The following is a 13,683-nucleotide window of genomic DNA, read 5'->3' as shown; positions in this document are numbered from 1 at the left end:
ATTTTTTCGCATTTCTTTGATTTATCGTGAAGCGTGTATGGGCTAAAAATCGCACTAACTTGATCGCATCGTCACGCAATGAGAATTACAAATAGAAAGTTTATGTCCTCGGTAAAGTTGCGAGAAAAGCATTTAGACGTTCTTGATATTTGTTATGAAATAAGCTACTTTGCCGAGGACACAAACTTTCTACCTGCTATTCTCATTGTGTGACAATGCGATCAAGTTAGTACTAATTATCCACTACTAATATTCACGATATATCGATGAAATGCGAATAAAAAAATCACGCATTCAGTTGCAAATAACTCATCACAGTCAACTCGTATCGCGTCACAATCTTCAACAAAAAGTCATTGTTTGAAACACAAATCCTGAAATTCTGATTTTTCTAGCATACTGGAAACATATCTGAGAACACAAAGAGTGAAATTATGTCGATTTTTCATACATTTTGCCGAAAATCTCCATACAAATTTAAAATCCAGTCCAGTCCATACAAATTTTAAATAAGTCATTTCTTCACCTAAATGCATCAATCTAAGGGGTGCCGCGTTGAAAAAAATGTTGTAATAATCATCCCATACAAATTTGGGCCAGTCTACTTTCTATGTGCGGTATGGTTTCGTAAGATTGGGTGAACCCTACTGTGCTGAAGGTCGTTAATACTAGATTGGTTAGCATTTGCATATACGTGCATATACATGCATTCCACATTGAAGTTTAAGGCCTTGCCCTTTTTCAAATATACATTTATGACTTGAAACATGTGCAATATAACATAGATACCACAGAATCAATTCTAAATAAAACCTACAAATAAGATGTTATAATTCTTTAAAAAAAAACTTTGGATTTTTTTTTATTCTCGGAAGTTAATAACACTGTTTTACCAACGTCAAAATGAAATAGTGTATTGCGTCAATTGAATCGAAAGATTGGACCTGACGCAATTCGAAAGCACTCTGACAGTGCCTTCTACTTCCTACTGCGATGAAGTCTTCCGACATGAAGGCAAACAAAGAAACCTAAGTAAAAAAACGTCAGTTTCTGTTGATTGAACCATACAATACATTGCGGCACTCAACGATCATCTAATTGCTAATTTGCTCAACTCGGATTGGCTGGCTTTCCCCGGTGTGCTGTCACCGGGTATAGAATTCGACCCAAGCGAACGACATCTCGTAAAGTTTCGCGACGTGTAATCAAATCACGTTGAATTTTGCAATCAATGCTCGACCGACAAAATCGAAAGAAAAACACAATCACTGACTAGCAGCAGGCTGTGAAATTTGTATTTCGATCCCGGTCAAAAAGTTGACAGGGCACCAGCAACAACGTCAACAAACCACCGCCACCGCAGCACGCTGATGGAACAACAAAATCGATACAAAATGGCCGAAGCCAAACTGAGAAATGAACAAGTCAAAATACAAATACAAAAAAATAGCCACCACCCAGCAAGTTTCGCCCGCGAGTCAATCGTGGAATGTGTTGTGTTTAGTTGCTGCTGCAGCATTAGAAAAAAACCGAACAGCTTAACAAGATAATTTATGAAATCGCCAACCACTGGTTTTGTTTGCTTTTCCCTGCCTGACCCCGCGCTGAGTCTGCAGCCAGTGAGTGGTCCAAACTAAAAACAAACAAGAGGCCAACGAGGACAGGAGATGCTCCCCAGACTGCCAGAGAATTATTGGGGGGCAAGGGAGTCTTGGGGGTTTCTGATGAATCAATTCTCTATCCGACGACGATGCCCGTGGGTAAGTCCGCGGAAACCACTTTTTATGCTCTAATCAATTACCAAAAAATAGGCAAACACCGACTGACTGACTGACTGCCGTGGCCGAAACGAATTGGCCAGCACCACCAGCCATCAAATTTAGTTTGAGGGGCGGCTTTTTCCGCCGCTGCCTTTTCTACCTCTAGAGTTCCGGAGCTCCCCTGGAGGAGTATGCTGCGTGGATAATAAATCGTACCCTTTCTTGGTATCAGCTTCTCTAGGCTAGCTAGTTAGTAGTGTCTTGTGTGTGTTCGAACAGGCCAAACAACGATGGGGTCTAAACGGGCGATTATGCGTAGGCCTTGATCTTTTCACAACGCGCAGTAGGCGGGGAGATCAGTCGCTTGTGTTGGCTATGCGTCCGGGATGCGTGGGAGATTCTGGTGAACTGCCTCCCAACACTTATTGGCATTTGCCGGCCGAACGGAACTAGACATGTTAGCGACTCTCGAATAGAAGAGCACAAGAACAAGCATAACGAGCATCGGCGTTGTTGTTACTGGATAGGACGGGGATAGGTAACATCAAATCTAAGCAGGCGTGGGAGCAGTGTGTGGAGTAAAGATGAAAAATGGTGCGGACTCTACGGCAAACGACTTGTAGCAGGCCATGGCGTCGTCGCCTTAATCAACATCGCCATGTGTGGGGTCGTTTTTTTTTTTGGTTTTTTCTCCTCTGCTTGTTCCAGGAGGCTGGGAAAAATTTGGCTATTTCTCCCGATTCCGAAAAACGAAATCACCATCCACGGCTTGATTCGTTTGTAGCTTTTACGATTGTTTTCGTTTTAATCGCGCGTCTTCGTGCCGGATTATTACTTCTTTCCGCTTTTTGAGGCAAGCAAAACGCCGCGAAAACGGAAAGAAAACAAAACCTTTTTATGAAGAGGGAATTTCCTCTATCGATCGCGCGATTCGCATTTAATTCCCAGTGTGTGTCGAATCCCGCACGGCTATAAATAATATATTTTACGATGTCATCGGAATACAATCGCCATTCAGCCACCAGCCGGGACCATGCGGCCATTCGGAGATTTCGGCCATTTTCGGTCGAGTCTGCCTGGACGAAGGTTCGCGCGGCCAGAATCGTCGGTCGCAAAGGGAGCAGGCCTCCCACCTTGAAGAAATTTGGTTCAATGGACGTCGTCTTCGTCGCCAAAATCTTTCAGCGCAGGAAAAATGCTTCGGAAAAGCGACCGATGATGCCCACCCGCCGAGATTTTAAGTACCTAAATTCGATTGTAAAAATAACAACTTTATCTCCGCTGCGTTTGATAACGGAAATTGAGCCTGAGTAGCTCGTTAATTGAAAATTTCACATTGGAGCCGTATTAATTTAAGTGCCGTGGAAGTTTAAGGTTTTTGCGAAATCATTTTCTGTCGAATTCTTCGTTTCATGCAATCAATCGGGGTAGTACCCCTTCTTCGTTTTAAGTAATCATCACCTTTCAAAATAAGTGAAGTTTCGAAAAAATATCTATCGCTTATTCAACAAACTATTCTCGTTGGCTTTAATTTTTGAAAACTTATTTCCACAAACATAAAAACTCGATGTTTCCTCTAAGGAATTCCATCAACTTATCACGAAGTCGTACAAGCACATGATGGACATGATCTTTCATCTTTCTTTAGAATTATATGAAACTACAAACAACTGACTAAATAAGACTTAGCAGCTTCGTAAAGGGTGTCCACGATGAAATTGCCACACACAAAATTGATTCGCAAAATTCGAGTTTTCATTCCAGTGCCATCCAATTTTCAGAGATTGAAAAAAAACTATTAAACTTCATTTTACCATTTTACTCGTATTTTATTTACAGTCCATACGCAAGTGCCCGCACCTTGGCCTAACTCCAGCCATAATATTCTGCACAATCTGTGAATCAACCGTTTTTTGCATGTAAACCTATACTTTCGTCAGTTCTTCGACTGTCTTCACTACGTTAGGTCGTTTAAGAAGGTGCTGCTTCATAATCACCCAGTACTTCTCGATGGGGCGGAGCTCCGCAGTGTTGGGAGTGCTGAAAATTTTCGGCACGAAATGGACCTTATTGTCCGCTTACCACTTCAGCACGTCCTTGGTGTAGTAGCATGAGGCCAAATCCAGCCAGAAGATTGGGACGTTGTGGGCCTTCAGGAGAGGAAGCAGTCGCTTCTGGAGGCACTTTTTCATGCACACCTGTCCGTTCATCGTGCCCTGGGTCACGAATTCATTCTCAAATTTGGATATCTTCTGAGTGCGGACATGTTCCGGAACGCTGAACTTATCCTTTGCCGTGAAAAACAGGTTGCCAGGGATCTGTTTGAAGTCGGCCTTCACATATGTTTCGTCGTCCATGATGCAGCATTCAACTTTCGTCTGAATGTTGAGGTTCAATTTCCTGACACGGTTCTGGCGGACTTGTTCTGCTTCTCGTCGCGATTAGCAGCCTTTTGTACCTTGAACATTCGAAGCTCAGCCTTAGTTTTTACCTTCTGGACAAAACTTCGGCTTAGATGCAGCTATTTAGCCACATCCCGAACGGAGGCGTTTGGATTTTGGTTGAAGGCCCAAACTACGCGGTTGTGATTTTCGGTGTTGTACGGAATACTTTTTCCTTCACTTCCTTCAACGTTTTAGCGGTGGAACTATGAGAGAGATCCTTGTTTTCGTGATGAATGCGCAAGATTTTATCACGCACGAGCTGTTCTTTCGACTCCATTTGCGTGAGTTTCGATCACAGGACTTTAAAACTTGCAGGATGTAAACAATGCACTATGAACTTAATCCACCTAAATTTTCTTTAAATTCTACCCAACGGTTAAAAAGTTAGAGGAATTACATAGTGTGGCAATTTCATCGTGGACACCTTTTAATACTTCGATTTTACCTTGGTTAAGGATGATCGTTGCTTTAAAATGAAATCTTTGAGAATTATCATATTAACATTTTTTTCATTTTTCTTTCTCCTTTCAGACGATCCTCAACTCAATGCACAAGTACCAGCCAAGATTTCATTTAGTCCGAGCGAACGATATCCTAAAGCTCCCGTACTCGACGTTTCGAACGTACGTGTTCAAGGAAACCGAGTTCATAGCCGTAACTGCATATCAGAATGAAAAAGTAAGTTGGCTTGCTTAGTTTCTACCTGTTGAAAAATCTTCTATTATTGTTCAAGTATTCTAATTCGTACTTTTCTTTTAATTTTTTCTCCTCATGACAGATAACGCAATTGAAAATAGATAATAATCCCTTTGCGAAAGGATTTCGTGATACCGGCGCTGGCAAGCGGGAAAAGAAGTGAGTATACCTGACCATAGAATGACTGCTTGTTTACTGCCCAACCGGGTGAGCAATTCTGATGGATGGATAATTATATGTTTTAGGACATTACAAAAATAATTTAACATATTTGCATAATTTCATAAATCTCATTACAATTAAAAGTTTCCTGTTGTCTAAACTGTTTTATCTTCCTGATAATTGTAGGATACAGATAAACAATAGCAGAAGCTAATAATTGGAAATAATGGTTAAACATTTTGATCGATATATACATGTAAATTAATGGTTTAAGTTGAGTGTGTAAAAGGCCTTACAAATGTTCGTGAAGCAGTCTACTGATTAACGAATTTTGACAGTAACAGACGTTTTTCAAGTGATTGTCCGGAAGATGCTTCAGAAGAATCCGACAATAATGTTTCCACATTTTTTTTATTTCAAGGTTAAATAATATGACATTAGAAGACATCTAGCGTCTTCTAGCTCAATTCTTAGCTTTATTGACGGTTTATTTATAACGACCACCAACTAACCACATGCACCAAACAGAGTCATATTCAGTCCAATGACTACGTAGTGGGCAACCCCGTTTTTATTATTGACGAGAAAGCAACCGTCATTGGATGCGGTACGATAACGCAAATAATTAAACAGTTCCTCCAAAGATCAATACACTTTCTTATGCATTTTCACTTGCGCTAGCGAGGTAAGCAAATGGGCTACAAAACCACAAAAGAAGTGCACCGAACCACGACTTTTTGCGGTTTCACAAACGACCTGTTCTTGCTGCTCTGCTGCTGCATATGTCGCATTTTGCGTTTTGTGCACCATACAATAGAAATTCCACAGGAAAACCCGTCAACGACGCACCCTGTTTCCCTTTTTTCCCGAACGGACGGACGATATGCATAATTAACCCCTCTCAATGGGTACTGTACATCCAAGTTGGCGGGCGGCGGTGGCAAATTCCATGCTCAAACGACAGCTCTTCCGAGGTAAGAAGACTAAAACGCTTGCTGAAATCTTGGACACCGCGTGGGGTCATCTTCCCTTTAATATGAATAAATATACAACCCGGAGCGGACGGCCTCACACAGTAGTAGGCCTTGCAATTCTATTTGACGATCGCCGCCTGCCTAGTCTCGTTTGCTGGCGAAGCGAAATTGCTGTCTTCCTGCGACAATTTTAATTAAATTACACAAAACATCAATTGAATTAATTCGCTCACTCGCTGCTGGCTGGCTGACTCTGCTCCGACAACTCATCCGGAACAGGTCGCCACGTCAACTTGCCGCTGCTGTCACCGCTGAGAAGATTCCATCGGCCCAGCCAGAGCAACCAAATCAGGGAATCGTCGTGTACAAGGGGGTGACAAATAGCAATCCAGCTGAGGGATTCCGAACATCGTTGACTCCCGTCCAAAACAACACGTAGACAATAGAGCGATAAATTATGTAACGCCTGGGTTACCGCCACTCGGTACTCTGGAATTTCGCCCGGTTGACAGATTTTTTTTTGCCATCTTCTCCCGAACCACCGACAACTTACTGCTGCCTTGCTGCTGCTGTGGATGGTTCTGAATCCGATGACCGACTACAGATGGCAACTGTCGGCGGGACGACAAGTTACTCTTTTTTTGTTCTGCCATCGCATCGCCACCGGGTTGTCGGTCCGCTTCCGGAACAATTTCTTCAGCTTCCGTTGCGGGGGAAACCGAAAGGATAACCACCGCACCGGACACACTGGCTTGTTGTATTCTTTTGCACAAATTTCGGCCCCCGGGGGGTTCGCTTCAAATGATCGACCTCGTCGCAGTCGTCATCTGAGGGGTGCCAGAGCGGCCTTAGGGCATTATTTCGACGGGAGATTTGTTTGGGGGAGCGATTATCGGGATCAGTTGTTCCCGGAGTCGGGCGAAAAGTTTCCAACTAACTAGCGATAAATAATTTCCCGGTGTGAAGCATGGACCAGAAGGAAGTATTGCGGATTTGATTTTCTTGCTTTCACACTCAGCTGGAGTTATGGATATCCGAAATTTGCGGTCAATTATTAGGAGGATGTTGGTTAAATTTATCATCTTTCCCCGTTTGGAAATATATTCGCATTCTAGGAGGACCTGATTTTTTTTTTGAGGAGGAAGATATTAAAGAGTGATAGGGCTGAGCGCATAGTGTTATTCCAGAACAGATGCCAGTACAGAAAGTTCAAAATCCTGGACGATTCTTCATTTTCACTTTTGATATGAACAGAAGGATGTAAATGGTGATAGATGATGCGGAATAGATTCTTCTTCAGCATCCAAGCTATTTCAACCACCGAGGTTCAAAGGCACTAAGTCTAGCAAACTCCGGTCACTCCGAGCTCGAAATGAATCCCCTACAGTTAAAAGTTGTGTTTTTTCGCTTTGTTATTCGGTGCCGAGTCCTGCTGGAATCCTCAAACTATGGAACCAAATTGACGACATACCCAAGATTTGACTACAATAAATCATACACTTGTTCCCGGTATGATTTATTTTGTAATATTTACAGATCCTGGAACAAAACCCGTAAAATTCGGCCAACACGGGTGATTCCAGCCCCAACCATCACTATCATCATTGTGTTGTGATTTTTCTGGAATCTCTGCCTAAATATCGTAAGCAATTGATTACCAGCTATACCAAGACACTTGTAACATCTTAACACCTTCAGAATAAGCAACCCTCAGCTAATCGCAACGCAAATCACGTCTCCTTTTGGAAGAAACGGGGTGTTATTGGCGCTGATGGTTACTGAACTCCTTCCAAACAACTTCCCTCAAATCACCATGAAGGTCTCAAGCATCCAAAGTCGTGCTCATGTATGTTTTCTGCGACATAGCTGCACCCTTTGGTTGGCAGATTCTTCCTAGTCGCTCTTCCGGATAATACCTCCAACCGGAGATCCTGACCTCAGTGCTAGATGCCTTACGAGTTGCAGATTCTGAGACTACTTCTTTGGGCTGTCGAACTCACGCATATGAACCACAGCCTGGTTCACACTTTTAGCTGAATCGCCTCGAATACAATACTTGAGCTAGGGGTTTGGACTATCTCTACGGATCGATCCCTGATTTCTTCCAATTGTCAACTTTTTTATGGAACATTAAGAAGAATAGAGTAATCGTCACGCCAACCGAACTTTTCTGGACTCCAGACCCTTCAGGCTGGCCTCTGCTTTGGTGTTTTTTGGATCCTGATAAATCCTTCGAGATGTCGAATCCTTCACGGATTTTGAAGGAACTCCTCCTAGACTCGCTTTACGTACACTATGTCCGTAAGAGTAGCCCTCTCAATATCACTCAGTATATTCTAAGGTTGCCAGAATTTTTTTCACTACCATCCGGGCCTAGCAATTCCGGGCATTTTTTCAAAAAAACCTGGCAAAATCCGGGCATGGATTTCAATTTTTCAAATCCAAAAACCTGGCAAAAACCGGGCAAAATTTAGGTGTTATTATATATAAAAGCAAAAAAAATGCAAAAAAAATCGAAATTAATATTTTATTAATGTAATTGCGGTTTTCCAATAATTTTTTGGAACACTTAAATATTTAAAGGTTTATAAAAGTAAATCAGCGAAATTATTTGAAAGAACCGTTGAAAATTTCCATACCGATAATCGATTTTGCTGAAACTTACTCAAAAACTTTGATTTTTTTTGTGAAAATTGTGAAAAAAACCAGACAATATCCGGACTTTTTTCACGATATCCGGGCAACCGGGCCGGACCGGACTTTCTCGAAATTTTGCATCAAATATCCGGGCAAACCCGGATAAAACCGGGCAATCTGGCAAGCTTAGTATATTCCATTTTCATATGTTATTTTTTTATTTTCATAGTATACCGTCTCACGACATAACTTGACAAGCATAATTCCTTAAATTTACTCGGTCCATGGCAACCGTTTTCCAATTTCTCGGACATCCAGGGCTGGTAGCAAGTCACTTTTAAGTGACTTGGTCACTTTTTTTGAGTCAGTCACTAAAAAGTCACTTTTTTCATCATTTGGTCACTAAAGTCACTATTTTCCGAAAAATGGTCACTTTTATCACCAAAAGTCACTTTTTTCACCGAAAATAAACCAATGAAAGAGTAATAATGAAATGAACTAGTAATCAGTCTGTCAGAAATTTTTTTCGCCTCCGGCGGAATTTCGGCATGAATCACCCTTGGCTTGAAACATTTCGATCTACGACATTATTTGACGTTCATGAATTGAAACTAACTTTGATTGTAGATTTTAATTTTTAGTTCAATCAACCTTTTGCATTGGAACTCAAAACTTTATATACAAAAACCCTATTCGTTTTTAGAATGGGGTTTTATTAAGATGTGTTACTAAGAATTAAATTGAAACGAACCATTTTTTTTATTAAAAAAATCTTTTATGTCATTTTGTTATGACAGTTATGTTGATATGAAATATTCTTAAAAAAAAACAATTTCATACTCAATTTTATTTCGTGTTTTTTGTTCTTCTAAATACTTAAAAAAGGGTTTTAAAAATTTACACATGGCCACAAAATATACATTTTTCTTAGGTGCAATGAATTTAAACGGTAATTTCAACTAATTTGGGTTCCCTGAATCTATGGATGCAATATTTCTATCAGCTTTTGTCATTGAAATGACTTTTGAAAATAATTAAAAATCTAAACAGAAGTTTCTGCACTTTTTTTTATAAAACTCAAATCAAAAACATATTACTCAAAAATAAAAGATTTATATGAATTGATGAGCTTTAAATAGAATCAAGTTTTTTTTTACGCTTTCTGCTGTGATGTCAAAAATCATAATCAGTTATCTATCAATGTTTGATTTTACTAGTAATAAACTCTTTATCACCAAAACTAAATGTGTTTGGCCGAATTTGACAAAATTTCTAGTTTAGGACAATATTTACCAGATCAATAATTTAAAAAAAATAAGCACCAAAATGGTTATAGTGAAACATGTTTATTGAAAAAACTCCTCCTGAAATGTTTTTAAAAACTAAACTTTTTTATTTCCATACTGTTTCTTTTTTTAATTTTCAAATAAATTTATCGAATTTTATTGTACAGTTTTTTTTCAATTTTCTAATCAACTTGCCGGATTTTTTTTATCAAACTTTTTAAATTTTTAAGACATATTTGTTTCCTTGTTTCCTTGTTTTTAAATTCTGAATTTTCGTGTTCTTCAACCATAAGCCTTTACCTCCAATTTTTTAATAATAAAACATAATTTAAACATTCTGTTCTTTCAGGACCCAATATTTTATTCAAATGAAACAAAATACTCAGAGCTTGTAATTCAAAGCTTAAAAACCTGCGATTGAAAATTTAAAAACTATTTATTAATATTTTTTAGTTTGAAAAATTTTTCTAAGTAGTAACTTTAAAATAATTTTAATACGCAGAGTTAACTAACTTTGTATTTGTTTTGTGCTTTCAATATTAATAACAAAAGTTTCGAACTCATTATTTTTAATTTTTCATCAGTTTTTATTATTCACGTAATTACTCATTTTCTAACATTTCTTTGTCAGTGTAGTTGAACATAAAGTTATTATTTAAGCTTCAAAAATGAAATTTTGATAATGGAGGATTTTACTTTATTAAAGGTTTTATGTCTGGCTTATACAACTGTCACTTTTAAAATAATTATATATATATTCTTCTTTTTATCAAATTAAATTAAACCATCGAACATTGAATAAATTCTGTTCAAAATTCATTTGTTATTCAGTAATCGGTAATTCAGCGAAATTTCTCACTAAACTTCCAGTTGAAAATGAGGAAAAGAATTCCAAATATAGATGAATAAAAATTAACAATTACTATCATTTTCCTAACATCCATTCATGGTATGTTTTGTACAAGATTGGACATTTATTTGGGAATTCAGATTTTTTCAATTTTAAATTAGCTAAGAGATTCTTTTGAAACTAATTTATTTCTTACTTTCTTGACTTATCGAAAATTTGAAACATTCATTGTAATATATTTAAAAAATTATGTTTATCAGTCATTTTTTTAGTTTGTGTGTTGAACATGAGTGCCAAACCGTGTAAGAAAACCCTTTCCTTTTCAATTTTTTTATTTTTGGTATTGTTATTATTTTTATCTTAATTTGAATTTAGAAACCCATCTAAACCCCCCCCCCCCCCCTCCCCTTCGCACGGGCCTGATTTGGTCACATTTTTTGTACTTCAAAGTTGCTTTTTTCGTTCTACATAGTCACAATTTGGTCACTTTTTTCGGTCTTCAAAGTCACTATTTGGTCACTTTTTTCAAATTTTGGTCACTAAAGTCACTACTTTTTCATTGTCAAACCGCTACCAGCCCTGGACATCCCACATTCGCCAGATCACGCTCTATTTTGTCTAACCACCTCGCTCGTTGCGCCCCTGCTCGTCTCATTCCTACCGAACTCGCAACGAATACCTGTTTTGCAGGACAGTCTTCTGGCGTTTTCGCAACATGTCCAGTCCAGCGTATCCGACCTTTCTTCACCATCTTCTGGATACTGTTATTATTGGACAAGCGAGTTCGGTCGGTCTCGCTTCCGCAGGCCAGCATCTACTTCGTCTTGGACGTATTGCTTGTGGAGTCCATAGTACGCACGACTTCCGCTGATCATTCGCCACCGGATCTCACGGCTAGTGTCATTGTATCCGGTCACCAGTGAGCCGAGATAGACAAAGTGTTCGACCATCTCCAGTTCGTCGCCGTCGATCGTGACCTTGTTATTATAGGACAAGCTGGTTCGGTCGGTCTCGCATCCGCAGACCAGCATATCCTCCGTCTTGGACGTATTAATCTCTACCCAATTCTTTCTGCTTCGCGTCCAGTTTGCGGTAGATCTCCTCCACCATCGCAGATGATCTGTCGACTTTATCAGTGTCGTCGGCAAAGCAGATAATCGTATCCCGCATTTCGCTCACCGCTCGTCGAAAAACACCTTCTAGCACCACGTTGAACATCATGCAGGATAGACCATCGCCTTGTCGAAGCCCCCTGCACGATTCGAATGAACTCGACAATCCACCCGATGTCCGCACACAGCATTGCGTTACATCCACCGTCGTATTGATCATTCTGGTCAGCTTCCCGGAAAGCCGTTCTCGTCCATGATTGTCCATAGCTCGTCGATCGTTTTGTATGCGGCTATGAAGTCGATGAATAGATGGTGCGTAGGAACTTGGTATTCACGACATTTTTGGAGGATTTGCCGTAGTGTGAAGATCTGGACCCTTGTAAACCGTCCCTCCAAAAGCCGGCCATGATGACTTCCAACAAATCTGTTTTCTTGTGGCCTTAGACGGCGGAGTAAGATTCGGAACAGCTCGTGATTGCTCGGTATTTTTGTCGCCCTTCTTGTAGATGGGGCATATTACCGGGGAACTGAAATAAAGGGAGAAGATACGTCAATGATCACAAAAATTGTGCAGCCAACGATCGAAATTGTGGTAAGTTGTGGCAATTTGTGTGGGAAAATGAGAAGGTTCGAGTAACAATGGGAGAAACCAGTGCTCAGAGAGAGATAAAATGAGCGAATTAATTCAATTTGTGAGTTGTGGAATTTTGATCATTACCATTCCAAATGCAAATAATTCTTTCTCTATTGCAACTTCATTATTATTTTTGAACTTCAAGCTCCTTGCACTACCTCAACCCCAGAGCTACTTTTGTCGGATATTTCATATTCAAGAAACTTGTTGCACTGGCGATTGTTAGACCGCCAATGTTAATCAATCAAAAATCCTGCTTATCCTTCACTTCAGGCGAAGTAAGCTGTGGCGGGTGTCTGAAGCATTGTCCAGCATGAAAAAATGAACTGACCCGGGTTGCTCTTGAATAGGTAGGTCTTCGAGTGAAAACCATGTACCAAATTTTGACCAAGATGAGAGATTCCAAACAATTTCCGCCTTTGGCAAAAAAGGCACCCAATTTTTACCTCATTATACCACAAGCTGAATTCGTAAATCACCCAAAGCATCAAACAGGCATTTTTATCTTTAAACATCCAGAAATCGATGGACAGACCGATGTTGTTATACGCCTAGGTGCAGTTTTCCCGAGCGCTATAATGATGTGGAAATATCAGCACCCCCGGAGCAGCCGTGCAATCATGTTCAGAACATCGGTAGTGGAATTCATAAATAAATAAATATTTATAGCCACCCCGATAGGAAACAACAAGGCGGACGTGTGAGGTTGTTCTGTAGACTTTGAAGAAGAAGGAACAAAAAACTCACATATTCTTTATCCCGATTCTCCACCCTCACAGGTAAAATAAGGGAGAAAAAAATAACTACACAGTAAACACCGATGGTAATGTGAAAATTACAAGGCACGAAATCTAATGCATATCCTTTTTATTTTGGAAAGCATACAACTCGCCGTCGTGTTGTGCATGTTTTAGGAATTTCACGTTCATACATAATCTGCTGGCTTGGCCCAGCCTTAGGGGGAGAATTTTCGGAGGTCGAGCCACCTTACCGGTTGGGGGCGTTCCTAGCGCCTGTCTGAGGTAATTTACAACAACGTAGTTATCTTTTTTTTTTCTTTTTTCCGTTTCAAAACATTTCGCGTTTCTCTGCTGATTGCTGCTACACCAAAAAAGAGGGTGCTAATCG

General features: G+C 39.9%; 1 protein-coding gene across 1 annotated transcript in view; it reads left to right on the top strand.

Annotated features, from left to right (window-relative positions):
- The window catches only part of LOC129742580 (optomotor-blind protein-like), a 216,777-nt gene that overhangs the window by 165,618 nt on the left and 37,476 nt on the right, over nt 1-13,683 (top strand). Inside the window, exons 5-6 of the mRNA XM_055734497.1 lie at nt 4,736-4,882; nt 4,983-5,059. Coding sequence (XP_055590472.1) covers nt 4,736-4,882; nt 4,983-5,059 — 224 coding nt within the window. The remainder of the gene's footprint in view (nt 1-4,735; nt 4,883-4,982; nt 5,060-13,683) is intronic.

This window comes from Uranotaenia lowii, chromosome 2, assembly GCF_029784155.1.
Source record: "Uranotaenia lowii strain MFRU-FL chromosome 2, ASM2978415v1, whole genome shotgun sequence".
Taxonomy (NCBI): Eukaryota; Metazoa; Arthropoda; class Insecta; order Diptera; family Culicidae; genus Uranotaenia; species Uranotaenia lowii.
This window is presented reverse-complemented; position numbering and strand designations above follow the sequence as displayed.